This window comes from Colossoma macropomum, unplaced genomic scaffold, assembly GCF_904425465.1.
Source record: "Colossoma macropomum unplaced genomic scaffold, Colossoma_macropomum, whole genome shotgun sequence".
NCBI classification, from domain to species: domain Eukaryota; kingdom Metazoa; phylum Chordata; class Actinopteri; order Characiformes; family Serrasalmidae; genus Colossoma; species Colossoma macropomum.
In genome coordinates, this window is record NW_023494792.1 from 45,672,003 (window position 1) to 45,688,792 (window position 16,790).

At 39.7% G+C, this 16,790-nt stretch overlaps 1 protein-coding gene across 5 annotated transcripts in view; it reads left to right on the forward strand.

Annotated features, from left to right (window-relative positions):
- LOC118812376 (kinesin-like protein KIF21A) overlaps positions 1-16,790 on the forward strand; it is a 55,985-nt gene that overhangs the window by 22,420 nt on the left and 16,775 nt on the right. For 4 of the 5 annotated variants that reach the window (XM_036577341.1, XM_036577343.1, XM_036577342.1 and 1 more), the window contains exons 3-17: positions 890-1,072; positions 2,126-2,275; positions 3,037-3,168; positions 4,885-5,052; positions 5,306-5,421; positions 5,911-6,106; positions 6,634-6,823; positions 7,379-7,442; positions 9,176-9,379; positions 10,183-10,230; positions 11,952-12,018; positions 12,252-12,354; positions 12,994-13,182; positions 14,327-14,526; positions 15,179-15,286. In XM_036577341.1, coding sequence (XP_036433234.1) covers positions 890-1,072; positions 2,126-2,275; positions 3,037-3,168; positions 4,885-5,052; positions 5,306-5,421; positions 5,911-6,106; positions 6,634-6,823; positions 7,379-7,442; positions 9,176-9,379; positions 10,183-10,230; positions 11,952-12,018; positions 12,252-12,354; positions 12,994-13,182; positions 14,327-14,526; positions 15,179-15,286 — 2,118 coding nt within the window. The remainder of the gene's footprint in view (positions 1-889; positions 1,073-2,125; positions 2,276-3,036; positions 3,169-4,884; positions 5,053-5,305; positions 5,422-5,910; positions 6,107-6,633; positions 6,824-7,378; positions 7,443-9,175; positions 9,380-10,182; positions 10,231-11,951; positions 12,019-12,251; positions 12,355-12,993; positions 13,183-14,326; positions 14,527-15,178; positions 15,287-16,790) is intronic. The other variant, XM_036577345.1, reaches the window with a different exon arrangement.

The window sequence follows — 16,790 nt, forward strand, 5'->3', positions numbered from 1 at the left end:
CAAGCTGTGAAACCTCTGTCAACACTGCAACAGCAGACATGTTTCAACAAGGAGCTTGAGAGGAGATTTTATTGGTTTGATGAATTAACCAAATGGGCTGTTCCTTAGGAGTCACCTGCATGCTATCTGTCAGATAGACTTGGTCTTTTTCTTTTCCATCCCCAGTTACAAAACTGCATAATAATTCCTCAGGAGATGAGTCCAGTGTGCCTCTCTCTTCTTTTCTCAGAAGAGACTCCCAACTCAAGCTCATTGTGTGCTCCCCCAGTTGTTGTCTCACTGTCAGACTCTTTCAGAGGCTGCCGTGTAGTTCGGGGGGATGACGTGTGAATTTGGGCCCAACGTTGCATTCTTTTTTCTGTGACCATGACAACAGAGACCCCCAAGCCCCTTTTGTCTGCCTGGTTACTCCACTCCATCACTGCAGACAAAAGGAAAACTTCTGCCTTTTTATACCAAAACTATTGCATGCTAACTATCAATCACCTTCTACCCAGCAGAGGTAAAAACACTTAATGAGCTTCAGATTTAGCAGGCTGTCAAAGAACCTTGTTGTTTTCCATGCCCTCCACTCCAAAGCACTTCATAATATAAGGGCACCCCAGTTCTCTAACTAAATGCAAAGTACCAGTTTGCATTCTGATTACATCCTAAGTTTTAGGAAGTAAATGAACACAGTTATGCATTACAGCACTGTGAGCTGTTTGACTAATGCAGCTATTATATAATGCAGTTAAATGAAGCAGTATGAACAGGGCTGAACAATTGTTTCATATTTAAATTGAAATATCTCCAGGTTAAACTATAGTCTGCATTATTAGGCTAAAATTGATCATAATTCAGCTGCATATGTGGTCAATCACTCCCTCTCTTCTCCGTTCTCTACCAGACTGGCTCAGGAAAGACATACACCATGGGCACAGGTTTTGACGTGACCATCAGCGAGGAGGAACTCGGGATCATTCCACGGGCTGTCAGCCATCTCTTTAGGGGCATCGAAGAGAGGCGGCAAGCCGCTATTGAGCAAGGGCGTCCTGTACCGGAGTTCAAGATCAACGCCCAGTTTTTAGAGGTGAGAACACATCCGTCACTCTGCAACTGCCCAGTCCTTGAAATACTCAAAATAATGAGGACAAAACCTGTCATCTGTCACCAGAGACATTTCATCGCTGTCATTTTGTCAAAAAAGAAAGAAAATAGCAGCTGCCTTTTACATAATGTAAACATTTGATGATGAATGGACCAAAATTAATAAAATCAGACTCTCGTATCTAGATTTACATGTCACTTTTAAAAAATGTAAAAATGAAGAATAATGGATAACGTAAACAAATATTAAAATATATTCTAAAAATATTAGGTCATAAAATAGTTTGGGTTGAAAATTGTATGTATGAGACTACTTCAGAACAGACCACCAACCAAAAATATCCAGGTTACAGTGGTCCTGTGGTCAGAAACACACCTCTGACGAATGGCTAAAGGATGGCATAACTCATAAAATGAAACACACAGAAAAGACTCCAAGGGAAAAAGCGAGCAATTAGTGAAGCTACATAGGGAGACTGAGAAGAGGGCTATTGAGCTATGATATATGCCACACATATACTGTACCTGGAAGAATATATCAATATAATATAGATATATCAACTAGATTTAAGATGATTTCACTTGCCATGATATGTTTTCATTGTATCTGGAGTCTGAGAAGCAAAAGCAGCAGTATTGTGGAGGCATGTAGCTCTAGATGATTGACAGTGGAGTTATTTCTGGCCTGAGTGAAAGTGAGGCAGGAGACTTATGTCTCAGTATCAGCACTTAGCTTTAAATTTAACCCGAGATAGTGCTGCACAGCAGCTGCTGGCCCAGCATGAGAAGAAGTGTTGACACATAGTTGTAAATCATACTGTTATCTTGGCATTTGGAGACAGAGATATGTTACATTACTGCAAATGAAGGTGTCCTCCTGAATTATCTGTTGGAATGTCTGATTTACTCCAACTTTTCCTTTGACTTAAGAAGAGGCAGAATGCCTTGACTGTCATCAAGCATGGTTAGATAAAGATTAACCACATACCATTTAGGTTGGATCTTTGCAAGGCTTTTTTTGATCTTTGTGTTGCAGTTGTACAATGAGGAGGTGCTGGACCTGTTTGACACTACACGGGATGTAGAAGCCAGAAAGCAGAAATCAAATATTAAGATCCATGAGGACGCCACAGGAGGGATCTATACAGTGGGGGTCACCACACGCACGGTCACCTCTGAGGCTGAGGTTAGGATTATAGTGTGTGAATGAGTTTGAGTATGAGTATGTGTGTGCATAATAGCTGCACAGAATTTCATTTGTTAATCATAAGCGCAACATTGGCCTTTCCAATACCGATATCACAGAAGGCTGCAATATGCAAATAAGCCCAATTGCCAATGTTCTTTACTGTGTGCGGTGAGCATACTGACCAGTCACAGTTCTAGGTGAGAGTTTCCTTGCGTGTTTTGATGAATCGCAATACTCACGCCATCCAACAATGAGTATTAATAATTTTGGAAAAAAATAACACATCTTTAACCAGTACTCGTTTAATTGATCGAGGTGCCAGTATATATATATAGTGAATAATTTGATTGTCATTGCGAGTAAATTTGTGTTATAATTTGCTTCTCTGAACCGAGAGTGCTTTAACATGGGCACGTAGCAAAGGACACGTTGTTAAGGACGTGATCGAGAAGACAGAGATAGCGTGGATTTTATCTCTAAATATGCTAGGCTGTTGTGCCAGAAAGAGTTAAATATGTTTCTCTGACAGACTAACATGGTGGCACTTAGTCCACTGAAGACAAGATCTGTAGTAATCTGTTTTTCCCCTTTTAGGCATTGTTTTTTTTTTTTCTTTCTCCATTGTTAACCTAATATCTATCCATGAACTCTTTTAGATACTCGAACTCAAAATCAGTTGTAATGTATATCCGTAGTATGGATGTTTGTGTTTACCATGAATATTGTTCTGTCCAAGCTCATACTTTGTTGTGTCTCAGATGATGCAGTGTCTGAAGCTGGGTGCTCTGTCCCGCACTACTGCCAGCACTCAGATGAACGTCCAGAGCTCACGTTCACATGCCATCTTCACCATCCACCTGTGCCAAGTCAGAGTTTGCGCCTCTAACAATGTAAGCAATGCCGCTGAAGGAGTCCTCCCACTTACATCTCCCAAGCCACAGCTTTCAGGAGTGAAAATTCATATTTTTACATCCTCTTACTCCTTCTACTGAGGACAGTTGTAGCGCATATATTATGGTGTTGGTGCTGATGGTAACACAAGAGTGTGAACCGAATCTGATAAGATGTCTGATTGTAACAGAGATTGTAGGACATTGATGTAGGTTTGCTTTCATTTTACTGCCAATGAACATTTTAAGAGAACTTGTTACTACACTTATAAGACTTGTAACACTTCTTACGTTAAGAAAATAATCATGCATAAAAGTAACTAAAAGGAAAGTACAATACAGTAAGAGGTCTTCATACGTGTTTGAATTGTAATTATATATATACGATTCTGAATCAATTCACAAATGTCAAGAAACGATTTTCTAAATATTTAATTTATAACGTAATGTTGACGGAACGCAAAGGGCGGAAGTGCAGCGCCCGGACAGTCTGTGACGGCACACAACAAAAACACTACTGGATAAACGAGAAATCCGACCGGCTCCCTCTGCTTTAAAAGCCAGGTTAGATCAGGAGTCACAACACAAATGATAACATCTTGTCCTTTCAACAAAAGTCAAACCACCTTGGGAGCCACAACATTTGATGTCCAGTATGTCTCAGTGTGTGATAATGTCCTAGTATAGACTAAACAATATAAACGAAAACGCAGATTTACTTCGCTCTGCTTTAAGCTTTAGCTCAGCTACAGCCGCTTTCCTCCCATCTCCGCTAGAAAACTTTTCCTCAGAAGTTGATCAGTTAAATGTCTCTCACCGTTCGACTGTTTTACGAGGCTGAAGTCGCTTCTTATTCTCCAGCTTCTTGTTCGAATTTACCCGTTCCACCTTAAATTCTAACTGAGGCGGCGAATGTAAATGCAGCACCATTTAAGGTGGAACGGGAGAATTCAAAAGAGAAGCGACTTCAGCTTCGCCACTTTTTAGTGTGTGACAGTCTCTCTTATATAAAAGTTATAAAATCACTAAAGAAAATGGGTAGAATAGCTGTAACATGTGCTGCGTGGACATCCACTGACACTGGATCTTATGTCACCCTAACAGCGCATTTTATCGCAGATGAGTGGCAGCAGCTTCTCGTGCTCCAAACAAGAGCACTGAATGAGAGCCTTCTAGTTCACTTGCCACATCACTTCCATTTGTTTTATTAAAAAAGATATTGGAAGTAAATTCATTATGGATCATTACAAATACTTTGCTTTAAAAGTACCAAGTCACTTTAAATAACAATAACACAGAGTCACTTAGTCACTTTACAATGTATATTGTCTCTATGTCCTGTGTATATTCTGTGTATATTTTATGTAGATTTAATATATTTCAGTTGGTTTTTCTTGTATTTTTATTTTTACTTATTTACTTTCTGTAGAGTGATTAGCTGAGCCTCACCACAAGCATTTCAATGCATAAATGTCCTGACATGTTGTGCAAATGACAAATAAACTTGAAACTTGAACTCGAAACTCGAGATGCATCGCTAATCGCTTTATAATCGCATCGCAGCCCTCTGAATCGTAATCGAATCGAATAGTGAGGTGCCTAGAGATTCCCACCCCTAAAATATATTCTTGGAATCAAGAATACTGTCCTCTTATTTTTAAAGCAGTTTTTATTATTGTACTATAACCCTCTCTCCTTGATCATGTACTCCCCTAGAATGTTGAGACGGACAACAGACTGGCCAACGGCTCCTCAGAGATGAACGAGTTTGAAACCCTTACTGCCAAGTTTCACTTTGTGGACTTGGCTGGTTCAGAGCGATTGAAGAGAACAGGGGCAACGGGGGACAGGGCTAAAGAGGGCATCTCCATCAACTGTGGACTGGTAGGCTTTAGAGAAGGGACACAGTATTATAACATCAAATCTTGAGCCAAGCCTGAAAGATAAGCAGTTTTGGTCCCTATTGAGAATCTTCTTTAAAAGGCTTATCGTTCTATGCTAGACATTCAGATCCACCTGCTCCATAGTGCTGACAGCAGCATCTGGTGGTGATTAGAGGAACTGCAGCACATAATCTCTGAGAATTTGATATCAGTGTTTTTTCATTATGTTGTTATGTCTGTGTGTGTTCCGAAAGCTTGCTCTGGGTAATGTCATCAGTGCTCTGGGAGACAAGAGCAAGCGCTCCACGCATGTGCCTTATCGTGACTCGAAGCTCACACGCCTCCTGCAGGACTCCTTGGGAGGAAACAGGTCTGCATCTCTAGAGTGCTCCACCATTTTTAGCTTAAAAGCAATTGTTTGTCCAAAAATCAAATGAAAAACCAAGTCAATAATCAATCAGACAAGACATGTTTGGAGTCTGCTTCTAACATAATGTAGCTAAGAAGAAATGGAAGTATAAACTGCATGCCTGAAATCATCACAATCTTGCCTAAACTGCATTCAGTGCTTAGTGAATCTATGGTTTCTCACACTGTATGACAATGACTGTAAAATGTATAAAAATACAGACATTTTTTAGTATGTATGCCATATAGCAGAACTAAAGAAGAAAACTCTGGACACCAAACATGTCTTGGCTGATTACTTCTGTTTGAGATAAGAATACAGGAAATGGCCAAAACATTGCTTTAAAGAGTTTATTGTTGTGTGAGGATGGTTTTCTGCAGCTATTATATTAAAACTGTTTCCCTCCCTCTCTTTCTTTCTTGCACTCTGTCTCTTCCACCTGCCCTCCAGTCAGACAGTGATGATAGCCTGTATCAGCCCCTCAGACCGGGACTTCATGGAGACTCTGAACACTCTGAAGTATGCTAACCGGGCACGTAACATCAAGAACAAGGTGGTGGTGAACCAGGATCGGGCCAGCCAGCAGATCAGTGCACTCAGGACAGAGATAGCTCGGCTGCAGATGGAGCTCATGGAGTACAAGACGGTAAGAGAGATGAAAGGACAGACAGAGCCCAGTAGATGATTAGGGCTGTTAAAGTGCAGATCAGTATAGATAAGATATATAGTTTAGAAGTGTCACTGTTTTTAAAGGACAGTCCAGTGCTCTCTAAAGGACATTAGCCCCTTAACCCTTAAAAATGCTCATGTGTGCTCACATTTCAATTCCTCACTGGCATAAATACATATCTTGAATATTTGGATATTGAATAAATCATAGTAGTTGCTGAATAATTGAATAAGAAGTCTTAAGGTTAATATGTGAGTAATTAAGCACCTCCACAGCATTATATAGCAAACTATAAAGCAATCAGTAGCAAGTATTCTGTAGCAAGCCTGTCTTGGAGTCAGAAGTCTCAGTGTAACCTATTATTATAAAATGTAGGTTTGCTAGAGAACATGGACAAGTGAAGTCCAGTAGACAGAAGACACTGATATCTTTATTGAACAAAAATAAATAAACTTGATGTATTCTGTAAAGAAATGTGTCCATCTGATGTTATATGTGGACAGGGTAAGCGTATGGTTGGGGAAGACGGCTTGGAGAGCATAAACGACATGGTCCATGAGAACTCCATGCTGCAGACTGAGAATAATAACCTACGTGTGCGTGTTAAGGCCATGCAGGAGACCATCGATGCCCAAAGAGCTCGACTCACCCAGCTGCTGAGCGACCAGGCCAACCAGGTCCTCGCTAGAGCAGGTACAGTTACCCCAAATTTGATTTGTGAAAATGCTTTACATTTTTTAGAATGGACAAAAAAAATGTAAACAATTTGAACATACCACACCTATGTCTTTACAGGGTTTCAAGCAATGGTTCGACGAAAATTTAATTTTCCTCTTAAGTTATTATTATTTTTAAATTTTACAGAATTTCATGTATTGTCAGAAATCATATAAGAGAGTGTGTTTGAGATTACTTAACAACCTGATCTGGTTGCAAACATGCATGATGATTTAGGCCATTAAAGAAAGATGATATTGACACATCTGTATATTTTTGCTTCCATTGTTTGTGGTGATAATCACTGATAATTACATAGTTTAGACATGTTGTGCAAAATGCCACCTGACCCTACTGTTTTGTAGTTTACTTCGTTTTTCTGTTTGTTGTAATTATTTGTGCTTAACTGCACATTATGGGGTCAGGCTATACAAGGTGTAATCTTGTCATTTCTGAGGATTAGATTTCACTGTGCTCGCTACATTCTGATGTTTGTGGTTGAAAGTGGATTTCTCTGCTGTTGTTCTGCAGGTGAAGGGAATGAGGAGATTGGTAACATGATCCAAAACTACATCAAAGAGATTGAGGAGCTCAGGTAGAGTGCAATGAATGTTCTCTAATCTCTGTGTGGGCATTAAAATTTTACTAGAATGCTGAGTAATGCTTGGCTGTGTCTGTGTATGTTTGTGCATCTCTCTAGTTGTGCATTGGGTTTGCATGTGTCTGTACTTATTTTCATACATTTTGAGGTCAAAGAAAGAAAAGAAAACAGGAGTAACCTAGATTGTCAGGACTAAAACTGATTCTGACTTTGTGTTTTTTCATTATTAAGATTAAGGTTATGTTTAGAAAATTCTTATGTGTTGGTGGTATACACATACACTATATTGCCAAAAGTATTCACTCACCCATCCAAATCATTGAATTCAGGTGTTCCAATCACTTACATGGCCACAGGTGTATAAAACCAAGCACCTAGGCATGCAGACTGCTTCTACAAACATTAGTGAAAGAATGTGTCGCTCTCAGGAGCTCAGTGAATTCCAGCGTGGTACTGTGATAGGATGCCACCTGTGCAACAAGTCCAGTCGTGAAATTTCCTTGCTACTAAATATTCCACAGTCAACTGTCAGTGGTATTATAACAAAGTGGAAGCGATTGGGAACGACAGCAACTCAGCCACGAAGTGGTCGGCCACGTAAAATGACAGAGTGGGGTCAGTGGATGCTGAGGCGCATAGTGCACAGAGGTCGGCAACTTTCTGCAGAGTCAATAGCTACAGACCTCCAAACTTCATGTGGCCTTCAGATGAGCTCCAGAACAGCGTATAGAGCTTCATGGAATGAGTTTCCATGGCCGAGCAGCTGCATCCAAGCCTTACATCACCAAGCGCAATGCAAAGCGTCGAATGCAGTGGTGTAAAGTGCTGCCACTGGACTCTAGAGCAGTGGAGACGTGTTCTCTGGAGTGACGAATCACGCTTCTCCGTCTGGCAATTCGATGGACGAGTTTGGGTTTGGCGGTTGTCAGGAGAACGGTACTTGTCTGACTGCATTGTGCCAAGTGTAAAGTTTGGTGGAGGGGGGATTATGGTGTGGGGTTGTTTTTCAGGAGTTGGGCAATTTCATGCTCCCAACTTTGTGGGAACAGTTTGGGGATGACCCCTTCCTGTTCCAACATGACTGCGCACCAGTGCACAAAGCAAGGTCCATAAAGACATGGATGAGCGAGTTTGGTGTGGAAGAACCTGACTGGCCTGCACAGAGTCCTGACCTCAACCTGATAGAACACCTTTGAGATGAATTAGAGCGGAGACTGCGAGCCAGGCCTACATCGTCCAACATCAGTGTCTGACCTCACAAATGCGCTTCTGGAAGAATGGTCAAAAATTCGAGTTGAAGCTGTTATAGCTGCAAAGGGTGGGCCAACATCATATTAAACCCTATGGGTTAAGAATAGGATGTCACTCAAGTTCATATGTGTGTGAAGGCAGACGAGCGAATACTTTTGGCAATATAGTGAATATATATATGCACACATACTATATATACACACTCACACACACTTCCTTTGGGTCTATTTTAGCTGGTCTGATTGTCAAAATTTTGATGTGGAGTAAATGGCAGCTGACATTTTCTAATTATTAAATAAATAAATACATATGTACATACACACATACATACATGCGTACATACATAGAGATACAAAGTTTTCTTTCAGCAACAACAATATAGTTACATTACATGTGGACCATATGCATGACTTCTTGTCCTGGACTTTGCATATAAACAAACCCATAATTGTGTTTGTGTGTTTCATGGGCTCCAGGGCCAAGCTTCTAGAGAGTGAGGCTGTGAATGAGAACCTACGTAAGAGCCTCTCTCGTGCGTCCACACGCTCATCACTATATGGCGGACCCACTTCTTTCTCCCCTGCGCTCCTCGCCCCAGAGAAGGAGGCCTCTGACATCATTGAGATTGCCAAGAAGGACTTGGAGAAGCTGAAGAGGAAGGAGAAGAAAAAAAAGAAGAGGTAAGCTCCTCACATACCTGCAGTGCTGTGGGAGAAGCAGTGAGATGGGATTTACGCAGTCTATAGGCTGAGGGTAGCATGTCTGGGTATGTTTTGGGTAATTACCCATCGGCTCTGTGCCCTACCCTTCCACTGTTTGGGCTCTGTGCCTTTGGAGTTACTTTTACTACGCTCAATTACTGAGAATGACAGCTATGATTATAACCACAGACAGTGATTATTTTTCACTGAGGAAAGCATTTGACAAGGCCTACAAAGTTTCCATGCATAGGTGGGGTTCTCCTTGTGTGTTTAATAAAGTCTACATTATTTCATTTAGGCACACAATAATCCAGAATACTTACGTTTTGACAATAACAAAGTTAAATTTGTGTTACAGTTTACATGCCAAAAGGGTAGCAAGAATGTGAGAAACAGAAAGTCAAACACTTTGTGAGGGGAAACAGAGAACATTGAATGAATGCAGTTTGCACTGTGTTTACATACTATTGTATTCCTGTAACATTCACTATACTGGTAGACTGTTCCACATGTTCCAATTTTAGGCCCCATTGAAAAAACAAGGTAAGAATGATACTGGCATATTCTCAGTGAAGGTCAAAATTAGCATATATCACAAGACCGCCATGCATGGAAGCATAGCTGTTATGTTTTGCTGCCTGTTACTAGGAAGGAGGTTACAAGATAAAAGAGTTTATTATGACAGTGACAATATTATACAGCTCTCAGAGATAAACCAGTGAAGGTCTTTTCACTCACCTGGTGTTCCTTACTGTACTTTCTCACCCCCACTCACACTGAAGACTGCAACAGATGGCAGAATGTGCCCATGAGGACCCTGAGAATGACAGGTTTGATCACATCGCTCTGCCGCTTTGCCTTTGAACCACTAATGCCAGTCGTAGATATGCAGATAGCTGCAATACCTGGAAGAGCAGTCCACTGTAGCCTTTAATTTACTCTAATTCTCCTACATCTTAATCATTTCCCTTCAGAATCAATGGTTCTTCTATACTACAAGAAAAAAATGAGTTAACCTTAACACCTTAATATATACAGTCATCTGTGGGCGTTTAGAAACATATTTATGTACAATAGGTAGGAATAGAAGTGGTTTCATACGCATATTATTTATTTTTTCAATTTTGTTAGACCATATGTGCTGTAAATCAAATGTAGTTTATGCTATAAAATTGCAATATCAGATATACCAGCATAAATTGAGTATATTTTCCGAATATATCATTGTATTACGATCAGATAACATTTACATTAACATTAGTGAAGGTAATGAACCCATTAAACTAGCATTAATGAAGTTTAATAAACTAGCATTAATGAACCATGCTTCCTCAATAATGCTACTCATAAAACTTATTTATCTAGTTTTTATGTATTTTTAACTGTTCAAAGCGATGTAAAGCATCCACTAGATTGCATACATTGAAATTAAATGTGAAGTTCTGGTCTGAAAAAAAAAGCGGTTGCACACAAAGAAAACGTGTTACATCAACACATTTGCCTTCTTCAAATTTGCTTGTTTTTGCAACTTTTTATGTCCGTGTAATACATTTTATTTGTGTACAACCACTTAACACATTTTGATCATGTTAGTTCAAAGCATCACTTTTTATCAGTGTGGAAATCATGTATAAGGTGCACAAAATACAATTTAAAAACTAGAAATAAACCGCCTGGCCTGACAAATACACTGCTATTTTCATTTTTGTGAAATATATTGATAATAATATAGCTAAAACTAAAAAAAAAATATCACAGTGTATCCCAGTATAGACAATATGTCACTAAACACAAGCTACACCTGAAACAATTTATGCACCCAAAACATACATACATACATACATCATCTAAACCGCTTATCCTTCTGCGTCGCGGTGGGGTGCTGGAGCCTATCCCAGCTGTCATTGGGCGGAAGGCAGGATACACCCTGGACAGGTTGCCAGTCCATCGCAGGGCAGACAGACAGACATACACAGTCACACACACACTCACACCTAGGGGCAATTTAGCGTGTCCAATCGGCCTGACTGAATGTTTTTGGACTGTGGGAGGAAACCGGAGTACCCGGAGGAAACCCACGCTGCACCCAAAACAATTTAAATGTATTTGTCCTTTTAGAAAATTACTTGTTTTCTTAAATTATGCTTTCACCAGGTGTTGCAGTGTTGGTTTGACTGTTGGACTTTGACCAACAAAATGAAAAAAAAATGTTTGCATTTCTTTTTTAACTTCTGCATTGATAATTAATCATATTGTGGTGAAAAACCCACAGTATCGTATCGTATCGTCACACCCCTATAAAGAAGCCTTGGGTTTCTTCCTTGTTTTTAATCACTTAATAATTGCTGTTCTCTCCATCTAGCAGGAAAAGTATACTAACCCATTCACTAACATCGTAGAGATAGGACTGAAATTCATAGGAGTGATTTTGGTGATCTATGTACTAACCACTCATCTTTACTGACATAATCAAGGCGTTAATAAACATACCTAGAATTTTAGGGTTTTAGAAATTGTTTCCTGTAATTTTTAAACTTTAGTTGTCTTACAGTGTCATCAAGGAAGAAGGCCCTGACAATGACCAGTCCTCAGATAGAACCAATGAGGAGGCAGAGGGGGTACGTTTATGTTGAAATCATTGTGTCTGGATCATATTTATATTTTAAGATTCCTACTGTTTCACATTGTGATACACAAAGTATGACTGTATACTATTACTGCACATTGTACTGGATTTTTATATTATTTGTTCTGTAGTAATAAGCAGTAGTATGCCGTTCATGGCATTAAGTATGATAGTATTGAAATGACTCTGAGGTTGATATTATTCTCCCACCTGTGCCTGAGATAGGAAGGAAGTGAGGAGGGAGATGACGGTGAAGGAGAGGCAGAAGAGGATGAGATGGAGGCAGAAGAGAGCTCAGACGAGTCTGATTCAGAGCTGGATGAAAAAGGTGAAACTCCGGTGTTCTAAAAGCGCTGCATGACTCGGCCCCTAATTACCTTGATGAGCTCCTCCATCTCTAGGATCGGCTGTATCAGGCCTTCTCAAAGTTCTGAGGTTTAGAATGACCTCCACGGGTGGTGGATCATTTTGCATGGGAGCCGCGAATTTATAGAAGTCACTCCTTTAGTCCATTCAAGATGCTTCTTCTTCAGTATTTTTGCTAAAGACTCCTTTGTTTTCACTCTTCTGTCTTTCAATATGCTGTTTATGTGGTGCTGTCTCATATGTTGACTCTTTGTTTTTTAAATGTTTTGCTATGTATGTTGATGATTTTCTAGTCTTGTCTAGCTTCTTGGTTGATGTGGTTGTAAAGCATCCTTGAGCTTAAGAAATGGACTATATAAGTAAAAGTGAGAAGACCTCTGTATTGTTATGAGCATGTCATCGTAAAGCTTGGCTTACTGTCTGTAATGTAACGTTTTAATAAGTACATCAGCAACTTCACCTCATAAAGAATGAGGACAGCTGTTGCAAGATGTTTGGAGGACAGCTGAGTGCAAGATGTTTGGAGGCTTTTGTATTATACAAGCTAAAGTCTACGATCTGTTGATTATGGTATGTTTGTGTCTGTTTTTGTGTCTTTCAGAGGACTTCCAGGCAGACCTGGCCAACATTACGTGCGAGATTGCCATTAAGCAGAAGTTGATTGATGAGCTGGAGAACAGCCAGAGGCGTCTTCACACACTTAAACAGCAGTATGAGCAGAAACTGATGATGCTGCAGAGCAAGATCCGAGACACACAGCTGGAGAGAGACCGTGTGCTGCACAACATGGGTATGCTGTGAAATACACTGAAGTTGCGTATGGGAATTTTGGGTCACTGAGGCATGGCTTCAAAAACCAGATGAGATAACTGCCCAAACAAGCAGGAACATAGCAATCATATCAGCCCTTCATTTCAGACTGCCAAAAGGAAAAGCCCCCATTCCAACAGCATAGTCCATATTTTGGACTATGATGCTGTAACGTATTTTAGCCGTGTCCTTTGGAGAGCCATAGACAGTAGCACAGTTCACCATCCAAAATCTCTGAATACACAAGGAGAAAAAGGGTCAAATGTCAAGGTTCAGTTTGAGCTCACAGCAAAGATATCAAAATCAGAGTCCAAAGATCAAAATCCAAAATCCAGACAAAGAGGTCCCAAAAAAAGTAGACAATGCAAAATTACAGAGAGCCACTCAAAACGTGAAGTGGCAATAAACCAACAATGCTTCACAGAGAAGGAGTCTAACTGGGAAACCTTTATAGAGGGTGACAAATACCCCTAAATTTCTTCCAGACCTTTTCTCAAATTTGCTCAAGATAATTTTACCAGGATAACTAACTGAAAAAAATCTCAAAATGAAAAAAATAAAAATTCTGATGATGTCCTCTCAGAGAATGGAATGTGTTTTAACTACTCGCATATTAAAAGAAAATTTCCCACAAGTTAGTCATTGTCTTTTAATGAACCAAATAACCACAGAAATGTGGCAAGGTGGATTTTACTTCCTTCTACCTATGTTTATCTTATGCACAAGCAATCAGACTGGTTCCTGTCAATTCCACAGTGGCAGCATGTCAAATCCATCTTCTAACAGCATCAACACAAAGTAGGAAATGTAACTGATAAATAGTTTGCAAAGAAGCAAGATCTCTGTTCCATTAATTCTATTCTCTTTCAGCACCACCTGGTGTTCACATTTGTAATAACTTGATTTCACCAACCACATAAGATTGAACAGACAGGGGATTGACATCTGTTAAGGGTCAGTTTGTCCAGCAAATACTAAAACACGAAAAGCGGGCAGTTGGAATTTCTTTGCTAATTGCTGCCATTTTCATACCCTGAATGCTTCTGTTCATCTCAAGGCACAGTAGCATTTGTGTACAAACTATACCTTTGAGTACCAGAAATGACGGTGGCCTGTGCTTTCAGGCTCAGTGGAGTCATGTACAGAGGAGAAGGCAAAGAAGATTAAGGCGGAGTATGAGAGGAAGCTGAGCTCTATGAATAAGGAGCTGCAGAAACTGCAGTCGGCTCAAAAGGAGCATGCCCGCCTGCTCAAGAACCAGTCACAGTACGAGAAACAGCTGAAGAAACTGCAACAGGATGTCTCTGAGATGAAGAAGACAAAGGTGTTTGTCTCATAACCTTTCATACTTGATGTGTATGACAAGACTTTGAATAAATTACTTTGTGATATACAGTCGCCCCTGGTCAAATGACGTTTTGTTGATTTTTTTAAGTTAAAAATAAGTTGCACATTCTCTACAGAGAACGCACTTCTGCACATAGTACTGTTTATTTGTTGAATTTAACACAAAAAACCCATAAAATGTGGCATGTGCAAAAAAAAAAAGGCACATTTTATATTTTATGTTTTACTTTTTTGTTAAACTAAATTGTGCACTACAAATTCCAGAAAAATATTATACCCTAGTTAAGTCCTTGGAGAGAATGTAACATTTTCAACTTGTAGTTTGAGCGGGGGTGTTCAAACTTTTCCACACCACTGTAAAAAAATTTATGATTTTAATAAAAGAGCATGTGTATTGATATATATTGACATACATTTATATATATTGATAAAAATATTGATATATATAGATATATAGATATATAGTACATGAGGTGTAGTTGAATTGTTTTTAGGTAGTCACAAACAATTAGTTATATTTATTGTAAATATATGTAATATATGTAAATATACTAAATATATTAATCATTTAACTGATTGAAGAGGCACTATTTGTATGATCATGTGCTCATAAACTGTATCATGGTCAGGTGGGGCTGATGAAGCAAATGAAGGAACAGCAGGAGAGGAACCGTGCCTCAGAAACCCGCCGCAACCGTGAGATCGCCTCACTCAAAAAGGATCAGCGCAGACAGGAGGTGACATACATTTAATTTTCAGTGCACATAGATACAGAGTACCTGATGTACTAAGCCGTTTATACTAGTTTCAGGTGCAGTTCTTACACATTGTACCTGCACATTATGTACAAAACTGACACACTGGCCTAAACTCACTTTATGGGCTGTGTGCACTGTAAAATGCAAAATGCGCTTCTCTTCTAATGCATATACATTTGAGGGAAGGTCGCGCATATTGTGACTGGAGATATTGCATGTGCAGCTGATTACATATTCCACGTGATTTACTAAAGATTGAACAAGTTGCGACGACAAGTTTTGCATCGATTTTCTGCCACCTTTTAAAACCACTTTATTTCGGTTCCAAAAGATGTGAGTGAGAAGATGCAGTGAAAAACATGCAGTGATGCAGCTGCAGTATGCACGCACAGTCTATGGTAGGGGTGGGAATCTCTAGGCACCTCACGATTCAATTCGATTACGATTCAGAGGGCTGCGATGCGATTATAAAACGATTATCGATGCATCTCGATGCATCTTTTTTTTCTATATAGCATTTATATTTTCTCACTGTGTGAGCTCAAGTTTCGAGCTCAAGTTTATTTGTGTATTTAAATGCTTGTGGTCAGGCTCAGCTAATCACTCTACAGAAAGTAAATAAGTAAAAATAAAAATACAAGAAAAACCAACTGAAATATATGAAATATACACAAAATATACACAAGATATATACAGAATGTAGAGACAATATACATTGTAAAGTGACTAAGTAACTCGGTGTTATTGTTATTTAAAGTGACTTGGTACTTTTAAAGCAAAGTATTTGTAATGATCCATAATGAATTTACTTCCAATATCTTTTTTAATAAATCAAATGGAAGTGATGTGGCAAGTGAACTAGAAGGCTCTCATTTAGTGCTCTTGTTTGGAGCACGAGAAGCTGCTGCTACTCATCTGCGATAAAATGCGCTGTTAGGGTGAATTAAGATCCAGTGGTGATGGATGTCCACGCAGCACATGTTACAGCTATTCTACTCGTTTTCTTTAGTGATTTTATAACTTCGGTTTTGGTCTCGTTGTAGAGACGGGGGGGCGTCGCTGTGTCAGTAAAGTGTCTTTGAGACGGGTCGTGTGCAACGTAGTGCGAAAGCCGTGTTTCGCAACGACTGAGAACCGGCGTGCAGACTGCAGGTCACATAGCAGCAATGCATTATTCACATTCATAAGCACCATAGTTGGTTTCCTGGTACGTTAAATCTGCAACGAGAGACTGTCAAACACTAAACGGTTGCGAAGATGAAGTCGCTTCTCTTGCGAATTCTCCCGTTCCACCTTAAATGTTGCCGCATTTACATTAGACGCCTCAGTTAGAATTTAAGGTGGAACGGGTAAATTTGAACAAGAAGCTGGAGAATAAGAAGCGACTTCAGCCTCGTAAAACAGTCGAACGCTGAGAGACATTTCACTGATCAACTTCTGAGGAAAGGTTTTCTAGCGGAGATGGGAGGAAAGCGGCTGTAGG